Source organism: Balaenoptera physalus (assembly GCF_965194825.1).
Source record: "Balaenoptera physalus genome assembly, chromosome: 3".
Taxonomy (NCBI): Eukaryota; Metazoa; Chordata; class Mammalia; order Artiodactyla; family Balaenopteridae; genus Balaenoptera; species Balaenoptera physalus.
The window spans coordinates 51,024,324-51,047,149 of NC_138890.1; the positions used below are offsets into that span (position 1 = coordinate 51,024,324).

A 22,826-nucleotide genomic window follows, 5' to 3' on the forward strand; every position below is an offset into this window, starting at 1 on the left:
GCTGCCGATTGGAGGGGCCCGAGCGCGTGGGGAGGGGGGTCCGCAACGGAAACCCTCGGAGGTCTCCAGGCCTCTGCCACTGTCCCCTGCGTGACCTTGGGCAAGTAACCTGTCCTCTCCGGACCTCCCTTTCCCTAGATGGGCAATGAGGGAGGCAGGCCATGCACATGGACGGTAACAGCCCTGCCTTGGGTTCCAACATCTCTGTACCTCCTCTTTGCTCTGTGACGCTGCCCACGTTACTTAAACTCCCTGTGCTGCCATTCTCTGTCTAGAAAATCGGGACAAGAATCTTACCTCCCTTACAAGGATGTGAGGAATCCAGGAAGACTGTGCATAGAAAACATTTAGCACAGAGCCTGGCACATCATAGGAGCTCAGTTAACATTTATGGACCCACTGTGTGTTGTCCACTCTTGCCAACAAATGAACAGCCGATAGTCAGACATTTATTCAATCATCCAATCTACCAATATTTATTGAGCACCTAAAGTGTGCCAGATCCTGGGCTAGGTCTTATTTTTCTCAACACAGTGACCTGGAGGATATGTTATTATCCCTGTTTTACAGAAGAGGAAACCAAAGCACAGAGAGGTTAAGTCACTCACTCAAGGTCACAGAGCTAGTGAGTGACACTAGTGACAGAGTCAGGCCTCATGGACCTTCCGGGCTAGTAGTGGTGCTGAACAGGCCTGTTTCCTTGGGATGAAAGTGAAACAGGGAGTTTGGGGTGAGGAGAAGGGACAGGGCAAGTGCCACTGTATGGTTGTGATGGTTTGTGACTTAGATCATGAGCACCTGGGTTCCTGTCCCCAGCAGTATGACCTTGGGAATGTTAATGGTTTCCTATCTGTAAAGTGGGCCATCAGCCAATTTGGGCCTGGCTAACCTCTCAGAGTGTTGTAAGGGTACAGTGAGCCCACAGCTAGGATGGGAAATGATTAGCTAGAGTGATCATATGCGTTGGTTTGTGGAACTGAACCAGTATTTGCTAGTGGGCCCAGCATATACATTACAAATCATGCTCCTTTCACGCTCAAAAGTGTCCCAGTTCAGACACTCATAGCATTGCCCTACCAGCAGCCAACATGGGGAGGCCTTTGGGCAGAATGAGATCAAGTGTCTGCTGCCCCTCCCATCCCTGGAGCAGGAGGCAGGAAGGGTTTAAATCAGAGCACAGGCTTGGATAAAGGGCCTGGCTGGGTCCCAGGCCCACCTCTCCTCCCCAGGTCCCACCTAGCTGCTCCTTCCTTTAAGCCTGGCCTCACAGGGCAGGCAGGGACTCTCCAGACCCAGGAGGAAGGAGCCCCTTGGCCATGAATGTAAAGGGAAGGGGCATTCACTGAGCCCTACTGTGTGCATTAGATGAGCTCATATCCAATATCTAAGTTTTAGCTCTTTCCAACAGCCTAGAAAGACAAGTTTGTGCGTCCCCCTTTTGTACCTAAGGAAACTGTCTTGAAGGAGTGAAGTTGTATGCCCAAGGTCACAAATCACTGAATCTCTGAGCTTTGGAGATAAGGTGAGGAGGGCCTTGGGGCCGTGCCTGGGGAGAGGCAAAAGCTAAGAGGCCCAGGCAGGACCCACCTCTCCTCTCCCCCAGGGCGTGTCACCACACCTCTTACAGGACGGGCAGCTTTGCTGAACCACTCCCTCTCGTTGGCTTGTGGGTTTCATTAGACACTAAGGAAGGAAGAGAGAACCATGGGAACAGGGAGGAGAGGTGAGGCATTGGCTCAGGAGCCCTGGAAGACTAGCCTCGTTGTGGCCTCTTCCCAGTAGCACCTGCTCCCCCAGATCCAGCCCTGGAGGGAGCCAGCCCTAGGCGAAGGGAAGGGAACAGGGCTGGGACTTTAGCCTTTCTCAGACACATCATGGGGTGACCACTGAACATCAGCAGCAGTCACTGGGGCTCTGAATACAAATGGGTCAAGGCCCATGCCTTTCAGAGGGGAAACTGAGGCCCAGAGGAGGCAGGACTTGGAAAATCACCCTGTGAAGTAGAGGCAGGGTGAGGCCTGGAATCTAGGTGTCTGACCCCACCTAGGCTCTGCCCTCCATATCACACCTTCTGCCATCCCCTCCCCCATCACCACAGCACTTGTTGGAAAACTCTATACTTCACACAGTAAACAACCCCCCAACATTTTTTACAAGACATTGTCCACATGAGTCAGTCTACCCTCTGAAACCCAAGTTTTATGATCATACAACTGGCCATGAGTTCAGCTGCTGAGCTCATTTGACAATTGCTCTCCACACCACCCCCTCTCCCCCATCCCAGAGGAAGTTTGGGTACCACTTGGCAAAATAACTAGTTAGGAATTTAAACCTAGTAAATAATCTATTTCCCTTTCCCTCTCCCCTCCCTCTCTACATCTCCTGGTCTCACATCAAACAAGAAGAATGGGGATGTGTGCTGATTTAAAGAAAATGTGAGATGAACATGTACTTCCTTTTATTATATAGGGAGATATTTTTAAATGCATATAAATAAACATTTTTAATTTGCTTAAACGTTCAGACTTTATCGCTGAAGAGCATGTGTTTTGTTACACCAGAGTGGCGACTGAAAGACGAGGATTCAGACTGCTAATCCATCTGGTGAGAAAGTGGTTCTGGAGCAGCCGTGCCGGGACAGGGTTGCCCTCCAAAGCCGCCCTGTCCTACACCTGCTCTGCTCCCAGCTTCTGTGTCCCACTGGCTGGGCATCTCATCCACTCTGGGCCAGGCTGGTTTCCTTGCTAGAGACCTCCTCTGTGAGGGCACTCCACTCCCAACCCTGACACCTTCCCTAGTCTTGAGCTGTGGCCCTCTCCACTCAGCCCACACCAGTCTCTTGGCAGTCAGTGGTGGGAGTCTCATCCACAAAACTCAGATTCTCAATATGGTGTCAGGGGTCTATAGAAACATAGTGCTGACGCGCACGGTTCTGATTTGCTAGAGGCCATGATCAGGCCCTGGGCCTTCCACAGCCAGGCCAGGCCAGGTATCATTTGTGCCTGGACGCCCCCCCCCCCCACCTTCCATTCCCCCATCTCTAGCATCAGCTCAGGGCCTGCCACCCAGCAGGGGAGAAGCATAAAATCACTATATGCAAAGCAGAAGCAGCATCGGCTATTCCCGATAGGAAAGCTGGAGCACCTCTTAGCACCGGGGTGGCTGCCGGGTCTGACAGGACATAATGAGTCCTTTTCCCTGAGACATTACAACACCCCTGCCTCTGGTGGAACTCTCTGGGTGGCAGGGAATGCATTACTTCACACCGCAGCTCAAGACACTGCTTGGAAGTTGTCTTCGATAAAAGTTTCCTTTTCCACGGAGCTCAAACACCAGTTGACAGGTGATGGCCAATCCAACCTGTGGGCCCCACCCAAGGCCCTGACCGCCCATGTAGACAGCAACTGCAGCTCACCCAGCCTGCTCGGCCTGGCGACTGACCTCCAACCAGGCAGAGGTCTTCCTGTGGCTGGGGGCAGGCTTGTCCTGCCTCAGATCTTCCCAGCCACCATCTGTCCTCAGCACTGGGGATGGGGGTAGTTAGAACATCAGTCAGGCCCGCCAGCATCACACTAGGATGCAGCAGCCCAGGGAACAGGTGGCTAAAACACAGCACTTACTGTGTGCCAGGCCCTGTGCTAAACATAACTCTGAGATAGCTTAGATAGCTTAGAGTATTTTATTTCCATTTGACAAATGGGGAGGCTGCGGCTCAGAGAAGCTAAGTAACTTGCCTGAAGTCTCACAGCTTGGAAGTAGTCAACCTGGAGTCCAGGCCACGTGACAACAAAATCTGCTACTCAACACTGAGTCGCAGCTGAAGCGTGGCCCTCCAGCCCACAGCATTCCCACACTCCAGAGTGGTGTTCAGTGGGGTGCTGGTGGTGCTGGTAGGGGGCTCCTGGGTAGTGAAGCATGGGGAATGCTGGATTAAAGAAAATTCAAGGGTTTTCTTGCTGTGGGACTTGTCAGAGCCTTTGATGTGTTAAGGCACCACTGTGACTCTCCCAGAAGGGTTGAGTCTGCCGGACTTCCCAAACTGACTTGACCAGAGTCATTTCTTCTTGGTAAACAAGCTCCCCAGTCTTACAGATGGGGAAATGAGGCTCAGAGGGGGGAAGCAATTACCCCAGGGTCACACAGCAAATGCTTTTGACGATCAGAAACCTATATTCACTCACCGCTAGCCACCCTGCCACCAACCCTGTTCCTCTGCTCCTGGAACCCTGGTCCTCTCCCCTGGTACCACCTGGTTCCCATGCCTTAGATGTCCACCATCCTCAGTGAAGCCATGATGTCTCCCAGGCCAACAGCAGGAGGAGGAGAGAGAAGTGCCTCTGCTCTTCAGGGGCTCATGTGAGGACTGGATCCACCTCGTGCATTGTTGTCATGTGCCCCAGGAGCAAAGGGCAGGCAGGCAGGCTGCATACACTTTTTATGGCTAGGCCACCTCCCAGAACAGTAAACAGAGGGGCAGGCAGCTGGCACCAGAGCCCTCTAGGGAGTGAAGGCCCCAGGGAGCAGACTCCTGCCCACCTCTGGAAGGGAGTTCAAAATAGCAGCTTTTCTCAGGAGTTTTTAAAAAGTATAATTCAAGTTCATATTCCTCTTAATCTTTTTTTTCTACCTCCTTCTTGGCCTGACAGCACCTACTAGTCCTTTAGGCCTCAGTTTAAAATCACCTCCTCCAGGAAGCCTTCCAGACCCTCCAGGATAAGCTGGGAGCTCGCTCTGGACTCCCTGGATACTCTGCTACCCTGATACCTAGAGCATAGCTCAGACTGGGAACTTCTGGGTGGCAAGGACTGTACATTCCCTGGGCCCAGCCATGCCTGGCATATGGGGTGCCCAACGAATGTCATCTGTTGACAGAAAACCCTGAGTTGAAAGTATTTGAAAAATTCAAAAGACTGAGATATTGAATCTGATGATTCTGCTTACAAAATGGACTTAAAATTTAACAGTCTCATAGCCTTACCCTAATGTCCTGTTTTGATCTTTCAGAAGTATTTTAAAGGTGACCTTGCTGTAGGCCTACAGAGACTAGGAGAGACTATGCAGCTGCTGAGAAGGGTGAGGATGATTTACACTTCTTTAACATTTTCCCTTCATGCTATGTATAATGATTTTCATACATTTTTAAAAAGAGAAAAAAAATTTTATTCTTGAAGCTGCATCCAAGAGATTCCACTCTCTGTGCAACCCTTGCCCAGCTGTGAGTCTGCTTGGTCCAGAGAAAGTTCTCTGGGGGCTCCCTGGGGCCTGGGCCCTGAAGGACAGCCTGGTGGGGTGGTAGAGACTTGGCAGGATGGACTCTGCCCCTCTGTCCCCCTTCAGAGGCCTCCCCCACAATCTGGAATCTCCACTGAGAATCTGAGTGAGGGAATATGGCTCTGTGGCCCAGAGCCTCTTGCTCAGGCCCAATCCTGCGGGCTTTGTGCTTCGCATCCAGCCTGGAGAGGGTTTGGTGCATGTTACACGGGGGCGGGGGGCGGGGGCAGGTAGAGGTGAGGCTGCAGGAAAAGGCAGGTGTGAGCTGACACCCTCCCCCCTCCCTGCCTCAGGTCACGGTCTGCAAGCCTTCCATCTTCTCTCGGTTCCATCTCCTTTCTCCAGGAGTCTAGTCCCTACAGCAGCCTCCCGCCTTTGAGCCTATGGAGGAGGAGCTGGGTGGCCCCCTCACCTAGCCCCCTGGGGATTAAGACCTCCCACCCCAGGCTCCCTTGTCCACCTGAGGCCTAGATCACCAGAGCTGGAAAAGGTCCTTATCCAGCAGGCTCGCTGCACAGATGGGCCCAGGGGATGCAGGGGCTGGGTGGGTGATTGGTCCAAGGTTACTCAGCAGGTCAGTGGCAGGGCCTGGGACTCAGACTAGGCCTCCTGGGCCCCCACAGGAGCCACATTCCTAGCCCCTGAGTCCTCAAGGCCCCCAGCCCACAAGGCTGGTCGGGCGGCTACGGCAGGTACTCCTCCTTGACAGGCATTGGGGAGGAGGTGCCCAGGAGGCTGGCAGAGCTGGGGCACAGGCCCCCCAGGGGTGGCCCTGCTGGAGTGGCGGTGACGTCGTGGGCTGCCGGGGGCGGCTGTGAAGGCTGCTGCTGCTGCTGTTGCTTCTTCTTGTTCACTTTGCGCTCCTTCGCCCGCCGGTTTTGGAACCAGATCTTTACCTGTGGGGTCGGAGAATAGAGATGGGGAAGGCGGTGGGGAGGCGGAATGACAGATCAAGAGGAAAACAGGAAGGGCAGTGGAGCTCTTGTTTTTCGATGTGGCGCTTAGGGCTTCCCTCTTGCTCCGGCTACCCCAACTGTTCATGGACCCTGAACACGTTCTCCCCCTCTGGAGCTTGCTCCCCTACTCTTAAGACAACTTTCTCTGTAACCCTCTTCCTCTCCTCTCCATCTTCCAAAGCCATGCTCTAACACCCCTCCTCCAGGAAGCCTTCCCTGTTCTCCCTGTGACTGCTCCCTCCTCTGGATTTAAACAGCACTGATCAAAGCCCTCTGTAGCCTATAGCTAATCAGGCCCCCATCCCCCTTTTGGTGGTCAGGGGTATTGGGTTTTATTGGCCGGGGGATTGGCAGCAGCTCAGTTTCTATTGTGTTGTATGACCATGGCTGGGAGACAACCTCTTTGTTCTTCTCCCTCGACTGAGCTCCATAATCTGCCTGGCAGCCTGGAGGCCAGACTCCCGGTACCGCTCCTGTGGCTGAGGTGGGAGCCCTACACACCTGACGTTCAGTGAGTCCCAGATTGGCAGCCAGCTCTGATTTCCGCCGTATGGTGATGTAACGGCTGTAGTGGAATTCCTTCTCCAGCTCCAGGCGCTGGTGGTCGGTGTAGACCACGCGGTATTTGTCCTTGGTCCGGGTCTTACCTAAGAAGCAGAGGCACCAGGAGGAGAGGTGAGTGGGGAGGGGAGCTTGCAAAAGGCCAAGGCGGAGCTCCCAGGAGGAAGAGCAATCCAGGCCCCCTGAAGAAGGACCTTGAGGGAGTAACAATCATTCTCCCAGGCTCAGGCTTCGAGACTCCCAACCTAGGAGGCAAGCACTGTTCTCATGCCCATCTGGGGGGCCCTGAGGCTCAGAGAGGGGAAGCAACTTGCCCAGGGTTACCCAGCAAGCTGCGGGTGGAGTTGGGGGTTTCAGGCCAAGTCTCCTGACCCAGAGCCCCACTCTGATCGCCAGGCCCACCGGCTTTCGTGCAACAGTTCCCAGGTGTGGCTGCACAACAGACATGCGGGGAGCTTGTGAAAAACACAGCTTCCAGCGTGTCACTGAGCACGTGAAGTAGAAAGCCGTGGAGTGGAATCTGCATTTTTCACCAGCTCCCAGGTGGTTCCAATTTGGGGATCTTCAGACTGCAGGTCTGAGCACTAGAGACTTGGAGGAACACCTGGCAGCAAGGGTAGCTTGAGATAACGAGACGTCAGTTGCTCCTCTCTCCTGTGCACAAGGAGAGCAGGAAGGGCCGCCACAGCCGGAGGCCGAAGCAGGAAGCTCGCAGGAGCTGCCCTGGGGTATAGGCTCCTCAATTCCTGTCAAATGCCTGGTGGTTGGTGGCTGCACAATCAAACAGAAAGGACTGGGGCTGCCGGTGGCTCCCCAGGACCTGTCAGGTTCCTCAGAAGGCCCTAGTTCTAGGCGCCAAGCCCTGAGCTGGGGCTGCACCAGGGGCCTGGGGACCGTGCTGCCCGGAGCCATCCACACTCCAGCCTGTGCCCAGGCACAGAGCAGGAGTACTCAGATCAGCCCGCAAATATTTACTGAGTTCCTGCTGTGGCCAGGTGCTGGGTACAGCAGTGAGCAAAACAAAAAGTCCCTGCCCTCATGAAGCTTAGGTTCTAGTGGAGGGAGATGGACAAAAATAAATAAATATGGAAATTATTTGATATGTTGATTGATGACAAGTATTTCAGAGAAAAAGAAGGACTGGGAATTTAGGGAGGAGTGAAGCTGTGATTTTAAATAGAGTGGTCCATGAAGGCCTTACCTTGAAGGGGAACTTAAGCAAAGATCTAAAGGAGGTGAGGGAAAGAGCAATGCAGCTGTCTGGGGAAGAGGTTCCTAGGCGGAGGGAACAGTAGGTGCAAAGGCCCTGATGGGGGGCATGCCTGCCGTCTGAAGAGTAAGGAACAGTGAGGAGGCTGGTGCGCCCGGGGTGCAGTGAGCCAGGGGAGTGGACAGGTCGAGCTGAGCCTACGGGCCCTGGAAGGGACTCTGGGTTTTACTCCGTCTGGGACAGGAGCCATTGCAGGGCTCTGAGCAGAGGAGACAAGAGGTCTGATGTAGGATTTAAGATTACTCTGGCTGCTGCATGGAGAACAGATTGGTGAGAAGGGGGAAGTGTGGGGAGACCTGCCATAACTCAGGCAGGGTTGGCTTGACTTCCACGCGAGGCTCAGCCTGGGGCCCGGAAGTGGATTTGAGGACCGACTGGGTTAATGTCAGGGATCTCTTTCAGGCTGGGATCAGAGGTCCGTCTGGAGAGAATATTAAGAGTCATGCTTGGCCTGGGCTGCTGTGGGGGCCGGACTCAACACCAGTTTCCTTGTAAGAAGCTGAGCCCGTGGCTATAAACAGGAGGCACTCGTAAACACTTTTTAGACCCACCCATGTGTCCCACCAGGGCATGGCAGGTCTGCATAACCATCGACCCCATCCCACTTCAGCCAAGGGCCCCCGCAGTAACCTGGCCTTCACCTCCCTGGTCCCAGCTCTGGGCCTGCCCGTTGCTCGGCACCCCTGCGCTAACTACACCCCCACCAGCGCCATTCCAGCCCACACAGCTTGGCAGGACAGCGCTGGGCTCCTCAGAGCCAAATGGTTTGTGGAGAACAGGAGACAGCAGATGTTCCTCGGCTCTTTTCCTTGGGCTTCCTGCCAGAGCAGCAGAACCACACTGGACTCTTCCACAACCACTGACCTCAGCCCACTGCCCGATGCAGCACGGGACAGCCTCGGCCCTTGGCCAGGCCTAGCCCAGGAAAGGGACAAGGGAGTGGCCACCGAGGCCTTGGCTCCAGATGGGACCCCTCCTTGACCTAGAAAATTTAAGGCCGGCTCAAAAACTGTTCTGCCTAATGCACCACCACTGAAACCCAGCAGATCTCTGAACCCACAGCCCCACTGGGTTCACTGGGCTAAAGCCAGAAGGGGTCATGGGAGTTTAGTCTCCTCCCACTTTATAGATGAAGAGACTGACGTTCAGGATGGTTATACAGCGTCCAGAGGTCCAAATAAGAGAGGCCTTGTGAGTCCAACCTCCCTGTACAGTCAGGGTCACTGAAGCCCCAGGGTGGCGTGGACTTGCCCAAGGCCATGTCACCAGGCCTGCAGGTCTCGCTCCTGCTCTAGTGCACAACTCCTCACCCCACCAGATTTAGGGTCCACAGAGACTGCTATAGGGCCCTTTGAGCAGCAGAAGCTCAAACAACAGACCACTCATCTACTTGTATTTCTGGGAAGAGAGGGTCCAGACCATGGTGAGGGCAGATGCCTGAAAGCCCTGGGCTGGGGCTGGATGGCCCACAGGTTGAAAATGCCTAGAAGATTCACAGCCTGAGGTAGTGGGAGGAGGCTCCCTGCCCACTCAAACCTCAGCCTGAGAGATTATAAAGACACCCCCTTCCCTCAGGCACCCAACCCTCGGTCCCATCCTTCCTAATGAGCAAGTGGGGATCCACTGCACCCATTTCATAGTTGGGGTAAATTGAGGCTCAGAAAAGGGCACTTGCTGAGGGCCATCCTTTCTGGTAGTGGTATAAACCTGGGCTCAGGTTTCCTGACCTCCAGCCCAGGCTCTTTCAGGTCGGGGGACGGAGGGAATTAGATGAGAGATGGAACTCTAGCTGCATAGTTACTCCTCTCTGCATAGTTACTCCTCTCTGCATAGTTACAGACTCTAGCAAGGCTGCCAGTGAAGACCCAGCCTACAGGCCCTGTCACCCCCTCCCTGGACCCAAGAGAAGGGCTGGTGGGCTCAGGAACACATCGGCCACTTCTATCTGGTGGAGTTGCTCAAAGTACACAATTTTATTGCTAAGAAAATGGCTCTGCCAAAAACCAAAATGTTTGATATCGCACTGTGTGGTCCAGGAACCAGGGAGTCCCACCTGCTGTCCAGAGGGTGACCATGGTAACACCCTCCCTGGAGCCCAACTTGGTGATCTCAGCCTCATTTAACATGCACATGCCCTTTGACTCATTAATCCCACTTCTAGGGATCAATCCCACAGAAAAATGCCCAAAGAGGTAGCTGTTTCAAATAGCACAGAACTAAGGACAATGTACATGTCTACGAGTCAGGACTGGTTAATAAGATAAGAAATGGTACATCCATGGAGAGGAGCACTATGCAGTCACTAAAAAGAAATTATAAAGCTCCATAGGTGCCAATATGGAGCAATTTCTAAAAATATGTTGTTAAGTGGAATACACACCCACACACTCAAACATGTTTGTGCACCGAGTTCTTTCTGAAAGAATACACAAGAAACCAGTAATGGGGGCTGGCGTGCCTTGGAGAGGGGACTAGAGGCTGGGGAGCCATAGGTAGGAGGGAGTCTTTGGGATGTTTAAATTTTTACCATGTGCAGATGTGAATTTGTATTTTTAGTGACAATCAGGAGCCCTGGGCTCCAGTCCCAGCTCAGGGCCAGAACTCCCCACTGCCATGAGCAAACCTCCTTTCTCCTCCTGTGAACACCTGTGCCACCCTGGGGGCCCAGGAGAGAGGGGGCAGGGAGGTGCGTGACAGTGGTGGGGCAGGGAGAGGGCCCAGGATGAATGATTTACAGGTCCTTGGGACACTGGGCCTAAGAGGGAAGTCCGGGCTCCTGTAACAGGTGTCTGATGGGGGCCAGGCCACTCCCAGCCACCTAATGAATAACCCTCTGGGCCAGATGCCAGTGCAAGTAGGTGGGAGGGAGGGTGGGAGCCCCCCTACCAGCTCTTAGGGGTGAAGCATGGGGAGAGAAGAGCTTTGGATAACTCTCCAAATGAGAGGCTTTCTCTCTGCTCTGGCTGTGGGATGTGAGGAATGGCCCATCCATATGCATCAGGCTGCCATGGAGGTAGCAAACTTCCCATCCCTAAAGCATGCACAGCAGAGGTCCTGGGAAGCTCCAGGCTAATGGTTCTAAATACCTGACCAGCAGCCTCAGAACTGCCTGGGGAGCTTTTTAAAAGCACAGATTCTGGCCCAGAGGTTCAGACTCAATGGGACTGAAGTGGGGCTCTGGGATTTGATACTTGAATAGCTCTCCAGGTGACCCTGACATGTGGTTGTTTGGGCAAGTAGACCTCCGGGGCTGTGCCATGCAGCTTCTCAATGGCTGGGTGATCTAGGACACCTCACCTCTCTGAGCCTCAAATTCTGTCTCTATAAAATGGGGATAATTATTATTCTAATAATGGCCAATATGTCCATGTGTCAGGCACTTTGCATACATCTCTCAACAACCTGTGAAGCTGTGCAACTGTTATCCCTAGTTTACAGATGAGAAAACTGAGTTTCAGCAAGGTCTGCACATCTGGAAGGTGGGATTTAGCCCAGGTCTGTCTAGCCTCAGAAACAGCATTAGAGCCTATGGCCCAGTGTAAGGTCTCCCATAATGATCTCCAACCCTGGGGTGTACAGGGGATCACTTGAGATGGATGGACGAATGATGCCTAGCACAGTACCTGGCACACAGTAGGTACACAGGGAAAGGTAGATCTTATTCATTTCCATGGTGGGATAACCACATGGCAGGGATCCTGGGAAATGGATCTGAGCAATGGGCTGTGTGTTGGATGAGACTGTTTATTTATAAGGTCCCTTCCAACTTGGAAACATGAAGCTCCCAATGTTTGTTGATGCTCTGATTATATTTGTTATTATTGCTGAAAGAATTCTAAGACTGATTTCCCTGTCTGAGAGTCTAGAAACTGGGCCTGCCCAGCTGGAGGATAGAGGGCAGGAGCCTGGCGGTCTGCAGTGGGGCCTCCCCATCTAGCCTGGGCCAGAGTTCAGCCTCTGCCCCCAGGGCGGGGTAGGTGGCTTCAGGAAAATTGAGTGGCCTCTGGGTCAGCACTTTCTTTGACCTCTTCCTGCTGGGTTTGTGGCCCTGAGGGATGACACTGCCAGCTCTGGCCCTAGGGCTTGGAACACAAATCCATGACCCCTCTCTGTGTGGTCCAGCCCTACTGGCTGTACATCAAAATGCCCCCAACCCCGACCGACACACATACACACACACACACACAAAGGAATGCACATATGCATGCATGGATACTTGTTAAAAATACATATTCCCAAGCTCTCAGATCTATTGCATCCTGGTCTCCCTGCCATCTTTAACAAGCCTACCAGAGGGGATTCTGAACCACCAGCTGGAGTCAGTAGGTCCTGGTCCCAGTTCTGTGCCATCTGTGTGGCCTTAAGTAAGTCCCTTCTCCTCTCTGGGCCTCAGTTTCTCCTGTGCATCAGAAGAAGGTTTGGTGTCAGCTCCAAGGGCCCTGAAGATTCTGAACTTCTGTGTAGCTCTGAGTCCTCCCTTAAGGACCTGGGTCCAGGTCTGCCTCCTTAGCTAAAGGACTTGACAAGTGATTGAATTTCTCTGGGCTTTCCTTCCCCCGAGGAACAGATGGGTGTGAAAGCAGTTTGCAAAGGGCAAAGAGCTATGGACACGACAAGGAAAACTGAGCTATTTGCAGAAGTGGATGTTGGAGGGATCCCTTGGGAGAGGGAGGAATGCTGCTGATGGGGAGCCGCAGGGCAAAGAACATTGGCCTGGGGGTGGGGAGGTCTGGCCAGGCCACCAGCCAGACATGTGATGTTCAGCTTGGACCCATTTTGTCATCTGTACCACCAGTGGGTGGGACTTCTGCTGCAGCAGCCCTGACCCACCCAGTTCAATGGTGGACGGATATCCTCCCTGGGCAATGAGGCTCTCTACTGGGCCCATGACTGGTTCCAGCTGGTTTGCCAGTCCCAGGCTGCTCTAGCACAGTTCCTCATTCACCCCTGCTCATTCCTGGAGCAGGGGTGAGGCTGGCATGGGGGCGGGGGTGAGATGAGAGGAGGATAGGCAGGCCAGCCACACTCAGGGGCCCTGTAGCCTTAGGCAAGCTTCTCCACCCCACTGTCACCCTCCTTCCTAGTCACAGCACTCAGTCAGCACTGCCCTCTCCTCCTCCCAGGCCCCTTCCCCTCTCCTATCTTCTCAAGGAGGTCCACAATCTGACCTGGCTACGAGAAGCAGGGAAGAGGACAGAAACTTCAGAGTCAGACAGACGCAGTGGTTCTAATCCAGTCAGGCCAGGTGCCAGCAGTGGGAACCCAGGCAAGTCACTGAACCTCTCTGAATCCCAGTTTACTCATCTGTGAAATGAGGACATGAATGCCTCCTTTAGACATGATAGCTGTGGAGATGAGATGTGATCATTTCTTTAACAAGGTAGTTAGTAATAAAAGCTATCTGTGACAATGATGAAGAAGAAGGAGGAGGAGGAGGAAGAAGGAGGAGAAGATAATGACTGCAGAGACAAAAAGAGGCAAGAGAGATTCCTCAGTGGAGAATAAGGAGCCCACCTGGAATGGATTACATTCTAGAACCTCTTGAGAGGGATTTTCCTTCACTGTCCTATATGACAGCTACTAGACACGTGTGGCTATTTAAATTAAAATTAATTACATGGAATTAAAAATTCAGCTCTTTAGTCACACTAACCATATAGCAAGTGCTCAATAGACACCTGTAGCTAGTGGCTAGCACACTGAACAGCATAGATATAGAGCTATAGAAAGTTCTATTGGACAACACGGCTAGACCAAACTCCCAGCCAGGGCCAGATGCCCACACCCTCATAGCATACCTAACCAGACTGCTTGGACTATCTACAAAGCAGCCTGTTCTTGCATCCATCACCCATTTATATTCTTCCCAGGATTTTCCACAAGGGGCACCAGAAATAAGGGGCACCCTTGGCCTAGAACAGCCCTTCTAAGAGTTGCAAGCAGCAACTGCATCCCTTCATGTCTTCTTCCGGGCTGAACAACTTGAGGCCATCAGCTGTTTCCTGGTGGAGTTTCCAGGCCTCTGCCCTACCCCGGCCATCCTCCTCTGGTCCGGAGGTGAAGTCCCTGCCTAATCATCCACAGGCGTGGGTCCTGAAGAGTCACATTTGGGGCGGAGGTGCAGGGTGGGGCTCTGGACTCCAGCCCTTTTCTAGCTCACTGAGGAACCTTGACAGATCCCCTCCCCTTGGTTCCTGGCTCCCTGAATGCTCTGCGAGGGTAGAGACCATGCCACCTTGCTCATTTGGTTCCACAACAGTGCCAGACACACACAGTGAGTACTTGATGAGTCCTTGTTAAACTTAACACAGACCTACTGCTTCCTGGTCTTCTCCTCGCAGTAAATGGCCCCCATCCTCCAGCCACTCAGGCCAAAAGCCTAAGTGGCACTTCCCCTGCTTCCCACATCCAATCCCTCAGCTGGTGGCTCAACCTCCAAAGGACATCCTTCTGTCCAGCTCCACTGTTCCCACAGCCTTAGTCAAAGCCACTAATCTAATGGAGAAATGTGCTGTTCTGGGGTCGAAAATACCTGCACTTGAAAAAATAGCCAGTACTCAGTAGATGCTAGTTCATATTATTATTACTATGGAAGGTGCTCAGTACTTATTTGTTAAACAGTTCATTCCTGTTTTTCATGGGTGGGGGGTAGATTAAAAACAAACAAATGAAATAATTACAAACTGTGATTAGTGTGAAGGAAAGCAATGGAGCTGAGAGCTAGATTAAGTGGCAGGGGGCGGTGGGGGAGGGAACCTACTTTATTTAGCTTGGGGCAGGTCTCCTGGAGGAGGTGACATTTAAGCCAAGATATGATGGTTGAGAAGGTTTCCATGTCACCAATGGGGAAGAATATCCCAGGAAGACAGAACAGCATGTGCAAATGCCCTAAGGCAGAGAGCAGCAACGGAGGACCAGTTCTGTGAGGGACCCTGTCTGCTTGTTCTGGCAGGAATCTCTAGCACCTAGCAGAATGTTTGGCACAGAAGACAGACTCAGAGACGATTACCGCCTGCCTGCCTACGTGAATGAATGAGACAGGCATGTGCTGAGCCTGGAGAGGCTAGCAGGGCTTTGAGCCCTGGGGTGAGGGGTTTGGATTTGACTTCAAGAGAAATGGGAAGACATCAGAGGGGGTTGAGCCTGGAGTGTCAGTCTCGGCTTTCACTAACGCCTGCTCCCTCTCTCTGGTGATGCTGAGGGATCTATGTGGGGCATCCCTATAAGGTTGATGGGCAAGTATGGCATGGGGAGGGCTTAGCATGTTAACATGGTGATGGACCTCACTCCAGATGTAAATGTTGTTTCCAAATCCCAAGAGCTCCAGGACAGAAACTTGAGGGGTCATCTCATTAAGATAATTCCTCATCGACAGGCCAGGCTTGCTGCTAACAAAGCTGTTTTGGACCTTCAGAACAGCTCCCCAAGCTCTCAGCAGCAATATCTGCCAAAGTGTGCGTGTGGGGGAACACCCAACAGAAAAAAGCCTTCTGCCACCTTCTATTCTAACTGGGTCACTCCCTCCTTCCCAGGTACATCTGAGAGATGAGGTGTCAAATGGAGTTTCTGCCTTGAGAACCAGTTTTAAACAGCCTGGCACCTGCTGTGCCCATTCTCCCCCTCCAGCCTCATAGCTCATCTCTGACTGGCCTCCTTTTCCCCACCTGGATTGGAATGCACATGGGGAGGGGGTCTTGGGCTCCCATTCTGAGTGTGTTGCTTTATTTGATAGATGCTCATTAGGCTGTAGAGTCTAGGTTTGAACCCTGTGCAGCACCATCCCAGCTGTGTGAGCTTGGGCAAGTCACCTTACCCTCTCTGAGCCTCATTAACTTTATCTGTAAAATGAAGCTAATAATAGATCCTCACACCTCTTAGAGTTGTTATGAGACTTAAGTGAGATCACCCATGCAAAGTTCTTGGCACAGTGCCTGGCACATGGTAAAGACGCAGCTGATGCCACAGTTATTAGCTTTATCGTGAGCTCCTACAATGTGCAAGGTATGGTGAGAAGGACAGGACTGATTAGCACTGCTCCTTGAGGGGATAACAGATGGTAGATGGCAGGGATCAACAAGACAGTCAGTGATAAATGTTGTTCAAACAAGGGCCTGGTACAGTGTTTGTAGGGGAGGGAACCAAGGAGGGCTTCCTAGAGGAGGTGGCCTTGGAGAAGACGCAGCATTTGACCTGGTAAAGATGTAGCAGAGGGAAGGGAGGGCAGTTCAGGTCAAGGGACCCATAATGGAGAGGCAGGGAGTGTGAGGTGTGTGCTCGCGTGCACCTGCTAAGGACTGGCAGAGATGGTCGCAGGCACCAGTGCACTGAGCGCCTACTGTATGCCAGGCTCAGGGCTATGCTCTACTGGCACCATTGCTTCAAGGTGTAATCTTATTATCTTAATGTTACAGTGGAAGAAGCTGAGGCTCAGAGAAATGATCCAAATTAACTTGCCTGAGGCTAATGCAGCTTCTGACAGAAATGCAATCCCAGGCCTGAGGCTCCCAAGCCGGACTCTTAACTGTCCCAGGTAAGCATTTCTGTATCTCGGCAAACTAACGGGAGAGTGGCTTCAAGAGAGGGTTGGGGCCAGTTCTCAAGAGGGCTCTGAAATGGAGCTGGATTTTACAGCAATGAAATGGCATAAAATGAAATGGCAATTCCATGGCAGTGGGGAGCCACGGTTTAGAGGGCGGCTAGGGCATCAGAGAGAGGCTGAAGGTGAGAGGCCAGGTTGGTGACTGTGGCAATGGGCCAAGGGAGAGGGTCTAGGATGTGGTGGGGAGAGGAGGGTTCATCCCCTCCACGGGCCTCAGTTTCTCTATCTGAAAGCTGACAGGGATGGACCAAGATCTAAACCCTGCTGCAAGAGTCTCATCATCTGAGCGGACATCTCCGGACTTGTATGGGACCTCAGCCACCTCAATGAGCCATTAACCTGTGAAAAACTATTCACAAGGAATTGGAGGCTGAGCCTTCAGCAGAAGGATAATTTAGAACCTTCCTAAGGAAAATGCTGATATTTATAGATGCAAACGGGGAAGACAAAAAAAAATAGAGCCCCTTGTAGTCATTTCCTATCCTGGCCTCAGTCAAGTGAAAGTCATCACTCAGAACTGGTTAATGGACAACGTAACAGCCTCTCCCACATCTTCCTCATCTTCCCTGCCCCCCCCACCCCGCTTAGGGAAAGCTGGCATCTTAGTCCCAGCCTCAGCAATGCCAGTTCCCCAGGTGAGGATGGAGTACTGTCCCATCCATGGAGTAGGGAGAAGGGGACAACCAGGCTTCCACCACTGGCATGAGCTGCTCGGCTGGACAGTCGTGGGTCCCATCTCCAGGCTGAGATCTCATCTCTCCCCTCTTCTCCCAGAACTGTCTTACTGTCCCTCACACTTGTCCTGTTCATTCATTCAACAAAATGTATTGAGCACCTACTAAATGCCACACACTGAGCTGGGTGCCTGGAATGTAGTCATGGGTCAAATAGATATGATTCTGGACTTCATAGGAGTTTACCTTGGTCAGTGGGTGTGGGAATAGACAACACACAAACACACAAATAAGTTAGTGCTCTGAAGGAAACATGGCAAAGATGATCAATGGGTAGTGGGGGAGGGGGAGGTGCCTACTTTGGAACATCATGGAGGACCTCTCTGAGGAGGTGGCCATTAAGCTAAGACCTGAATGGTGAGAAAGAGCCTGCAAAGAGTCTGGGGAAAGAGTTTTCCAGGGAGAGGGAACAGTATGTGTACAAGACCTGCCTGCAGTAGCACATATAGCTTTGTAGCCCTCAGGAAGGAGTGTAGATTTTGCCCTAAATATACTGGGAAGCCACTGGAAAATTTTAAACTGACTCATCCAACGTATATCCCAGCCCAGCCCCCACTTGTGTGAAACTGGAACATGCCTTAAAATCTCCAGGCTTCAGTTTCCCATCTGTATGTCTGTTCTCTAACTGTCCAGTTCAGATATTCTAGAATGCTAGAGGCACAGAAGGGGGAAGAAGGGGCAAGAAGGGTACAATAAGACCAGGTGACCAGCAACATTTGGGGAGATGGCATGCACTGACCTTCCCTCTGCTGTCCCAGACAACAGCCTTACCCAGGAAACACCCCCAGAGACCCTGTATCTTCATTGCCCAGAAGGAGAAACTGAGGCCAAAGAGGAGAGGGGCTTGGCCTCTCTCTCAGGGAGGGTCTGTAACCCCACCCCAATTCTGTCCCCACCTCAAGAGTCAGAGTCAGATGCTGCCTGAGTGTGCAGGCAGCAGCTTCTACCTTCGAAAAGGGAGAATGGCTCTCACCTGGCTCCTGGGGCGGCCACTTTCCTCAGGAGCCCCCAAACCGCCCTTGGCCCTTCCTTTTACTTTCTGGGAGTGAGGGTGGAAAGGACTTTTGTCTTCGGGCAGAGTTACTCCTAGGCCCCCTATGTGCCCAGGGTCAACGGTTTCCAAATGACTTCCGAGACCAGACCTGAACTGAGTTCGGCAGCTCCAGTGCCCAGAGGGACGTGACTTGCCTGACATCACACAGCCTGGAAGCTCCCCGGGGCTCCTGCCAGGGCTCTGACCCCCACTGACCCACTCTCTCCCCCTCACACAGTGATGGCCTCTCTCCAAGTCCCCGCCCCTGGGGAACCTCCCCATCCATCTCCAAAGTCGCCTGATCAGCAGGAAGTACCAACCAGAATAAAGGAGTAGGAAAAGTGGGCTTCCTTCTTCAGGGAACAGACACAGAACTGCAGGACCCTGAGGGTCAGTGGCTCCAGACACTTCCTCTCATATAATCTAATGCAAAATTCTCAACCGAGGTTTATGGATAAAGCTTCTGGGGGCCTTTAGAACCCCTGAAATTGTCTGCCCGATTAGGAAACACTTTTTTTCTAGGGAGAACATTTATACTTCCCATCAGATTTCACAAAGGGGTCCTTTTGTAACTCAAACAAAGGTACAAGACCCTTCCCTCTCATGGGATGGTCAAACTGAGACCCAGAAAAGATGGCTGATTTAAGAGACGCTGTTCAGAGGATTAGAGCACAGGTTTGGTCAAATCCCAGCCCCACCATTTACTCGTTATGTAGGTATAACTATACTTGCACAACTCTGTAACCTCTCTATGCCATAGTTTCTTCATCTTGAAAACGGGGGTGATAATAGCACCTATGATAAGGTTATAAGAATTAAAAGATATTAGGTCAGTGCCCGCTCCGTTAGTAAGTGTTCCATAAACATTAGCTGTTATTATTTAGCCAAGGCCACAGAGACAAGTGGCATAGCTGGGACATAAACCCCAGTCCTCTGAGGCCTCCGGAGGCAGACAGGAGGTTCTGTGTCCCTGGGACTCCCAAGGAGGTGGTACAATTACAGCCAAACCTGTAGCTGCCGATCAGCCCTCCGCAGCGTCTGCTGGGAGTGTGTGGGGGGACATGGAGGTGAAGAGAGAGAGGAGGTGGGGGATGTCCTAGGCTCGCTCCCAGCTGGGGGAGAGGGAGGAGGGGCTGGACATCAAAGGGTGGGCAGGCCAACTTCCCGCCCCTAAGGCCAGGTGGCCTTTGTCAGGACAGGCCGGACACAGTCGGGACAATGGGTATCATGTTCAATTTCTGGCCGACAGGAGTCACTACCGAGCCAAGGCCCAGCCTGTTACATGACAAAGGGGGGACCTATGGAGGAGGTCAGGCCGCCCCTCATTAAAGCTGAGCCTTTGTCCTGCCCCCTCCCCTGCCTTTGAAGAGGGTGGATCCAAGAGGCCTGCCTGGGGGCAGGAGGTTCACAGGCTCAGGAGCCAAACAGTAGCCACCTTCCCAACTGCTCCTACTTTCCCCTCCCCCAGGGTCAAGAGTTCAGGGCGAGCCCTGGGATGGTAAGGTAGGGACCCTTCACCACCACCAATCTAACCAAAGAGGGCTCTTTTTTAGTCCAAAGGATATGACCCACAAGTCTCTTCCTTGTATGGACGGGGGACTGAGACCTGGAAAGGGAAGTGACTGATGGGTGTTCACATAATCAGTGCATGTCCTTTGGGGGTTTGCAGCCCCTCTTTGAGGCTGGGATAGGGGTGCATGAAACGGATGACCACCAGGGCCAGTGTTGCTAAAAGTTTACCCTGGGATGAAGGTCTGGGGGCCTGTGTCTAGTTCCGGCCTTGCCACGCAACCACAAGGAGTCGTTCTTCATGGCTGGGGTCTCAGTCTCCCTGTCTACAGGGAAAGACAGATTGTGCTTCCCAAGGCTCCAGGATTCAGAAGGGGGAAGCTGAGAGAACAGCCCCCAGGGACAGAGTCGGGGGGGTGGGGCACACTCTGGAACCCAAGCAGGGCCGGGGCAGAGGTCAGACAGGGGGCGGCCGGGGCCTCGCTCTAGCACCTGCCGGCGCCCAGGGGAACCGTCCAGAGGCGCAGGGCGAGGGAGGGGTCCTTACCGCTGCCACCGCCGCCTCCGGCCGCCACGCTGCGCCGCATCCACTCGTAGGGCGTCCGCCTTTGCGCTCCGGGCGAGGACGGTGCGCCTGGGCCGCCGAGGGGCTGCGCCAGGAGACCCGGCCCAGGCCCCGGGGGCGCGGGCACCGCGCTAAAGTCCGGAGGGGGCCCGAATGCCAGCGGGGCCGGGCTGGCGGTGGGGGCCGCGGGGCCCGGGCCGTAGGCGGCGGCCCATTCGTCCTTGGGCGCAGAGAAGGGCGCGCTCCAGGCCGCAGGGGGCACGGGGCCCGGCTCCACGTGAGAGTAGCCGGTGAAGTCGGGGTACTGCGGAGGCGGCGGGGGGCCGTAGGCTTGCGGGCCCAGGCCGAGACTGGCGGGCCTGGCGGGGCCGGGGTACACGGGGGATTCCTTGTCCAGCACATAGCCCACGTACATGGTGGCCGCGGGGCCCCCCGCGCATGCTGGGCCCTGGAGCCGCCGCAGCCGGCCGCCCCGACGAGCAACTGCTCACCTGAACTCCCAGCCCTGCCGCTGCCCGCCCCACCCAGGCCTTTTATAGCTCCGGGCCGCCGCGGCCCCAGCCGAGGCGGGTTTGCATTTCAAAGCGGGGGGGAGCCTCCAGGCCGCGAATCAAAGGGGGAAACCCGTCGGGGGCGGGGGGTTCAAAAGGAGACAAATTGCCGCCCCAAGCGGGAGGTGGACGCCGGGGCCAAGGGGGGTGGGGGGGGGGGCGGAGGGCGCATCCTGAGCGAGCGTCGAGGCATCGCTAGGTGTGGGAGACTCCTGCGAGGCCCCAGCCTAACCGCCCGAACACCTCGACCGCCCCGCAACCCCCTTTTACAGGTGGAGAGAAGGGATCCGAGGGGTGCGGGGACCCCAGGCCAGCGTCACGCAGCCACACCGGGCCTGTGGGGCAGTCCGCAGGGACCAGTTGGAGGTGAAGGGGAGGAAACGCTGACTTCAAACGGGGTTCCCGTCTTTAAGGTAGCGGGTCCTTAATCTTTTGCGGGGGGGGCGGGGAGAGGAGGGGTCACGACCCCTCTGAGTGTCTCATGAAAGCTGTGGATGTTTTTCCCCCCGGAGGGAAAATGCACATATGCACATACACGAGTCTGCAAACAATTGGGGAGTTCACCTGAGTTGGCTCTCTAGGGAAAGTTCTTAGAGAGGTGGTGTAGCGACATTCTTTTAGAGACATTCTAGAGAACTTCTCACAATTCTCTTGGCAACCCCCCTACCCCCGCCCTCACTCCCACCTTTATTTTAATGAGACGTTTCAAACATACACAAAAGTAGAACTGTAGAGTGAATCACTATATACCCATCACCAGTTTCAACCGTTATCAAGATTTTGCCACGCTTATTTAACTGACTTGCTTCCCTTTTTTGGCTAAAGTATTTTAAAAGAAATTTCAAACATCATGTCATTTTACCCCTACATACTTCAGCATGCATCTCTAAAACACATGGACATTTTCTTACATAATATGCCATTATCACACCCAACAAAATCAACACAAATTCCTGGATCTAGAGACTGTCATACGGAGTGAAGTTAAGTCAGAAAGAGAAAAGCAAATACCGTATATTAACGCATATATGTGGAACCTAGAAAAATGGTACAGATGAACCGGTTTGCAGGGCAGAAATAGAGACACAGATGTAGAGAACAGATGTATGGACACCAAGGGGGGAAAGTGGTGGTGGTGTTGGTGTGATGAATTGGGAGATTGGGATTGACATGTATACACTAATATGTATAAAACAGATAACTAATAAGAAACTGCTCTATAAAAAAATAAATAAAATAAAATTCAAAAAAAAATTAACACAAAATCCTGGGTATTATCTAATACCCAGTTCATATTCAAAGTGCTTCATTTGATTCAAAGATGTCTTTTTAATAGTTGGCTTATCCTAAAGCCCTGATCCATTTATTATAGCTGGGGCTCTCTTGGATTTTAAATGTATCACGCATCTCCCCGCACCTTGCCCAATTAAAGACTGCCAAACATTTCACAGCTACGGGAGTGGAGGGGTGTTAAATAGTTGAGAGGCCATCCGTGAACCGGGAGTGGGGAGCAAAGTAGAGGGATTTGGGGAAGGATTCATGAAGGACAGGGCTTTGGATCAGAAGGCCTGTGGGAGATGCGTTCCCTCCCCACAAGAGGTTCCGGGCCAAGGAGCTGCACAGAAGCCCCCTATGGGATTTGATCCTCCAGCGTTTCCTGGGAGCCCCCTAAATGTTCAGGGACATGTGGCCCCCAGAAGGTGGGCAGAATCAGGGTGGGCAGAATCTTATCTATTTAAGCTGTCCGTCCCTTGGGTCACCACATTAGCTAGGGCAG

At 53.1% G+C, this 22,826-nt stretch overlaps 1 protein-coding gene across 1 annotated transcript; it reads right to left on the minus strand.

The window, feature by feature from the left end:
* Positions 1 to 6: 6 nt before the first annotated feature.
* Positions 7 to 20,913, minus strand: CDX1 (caudal type homeobox 1; the record flags this gene model as incomplete). The annotated part of the gene is made up of 3 exons (XM_082454293.1): positions 7 to 6,167; positions 6,729 to 6,874; positions 20,481 to 20,913. The coding sequence occupies 3 exons, from the start codon at positions 20,911 to 20,913 to the stop codon at positions 5,955 to 5,957; spliced, it is 792 nt and encodes a 263-aa protein (XP_082310419.1). The 3' UTR covers positions 7 to 5,954.
* Positions 20,914 to 22,826: the final 1,913 nt, after the last annotated feature.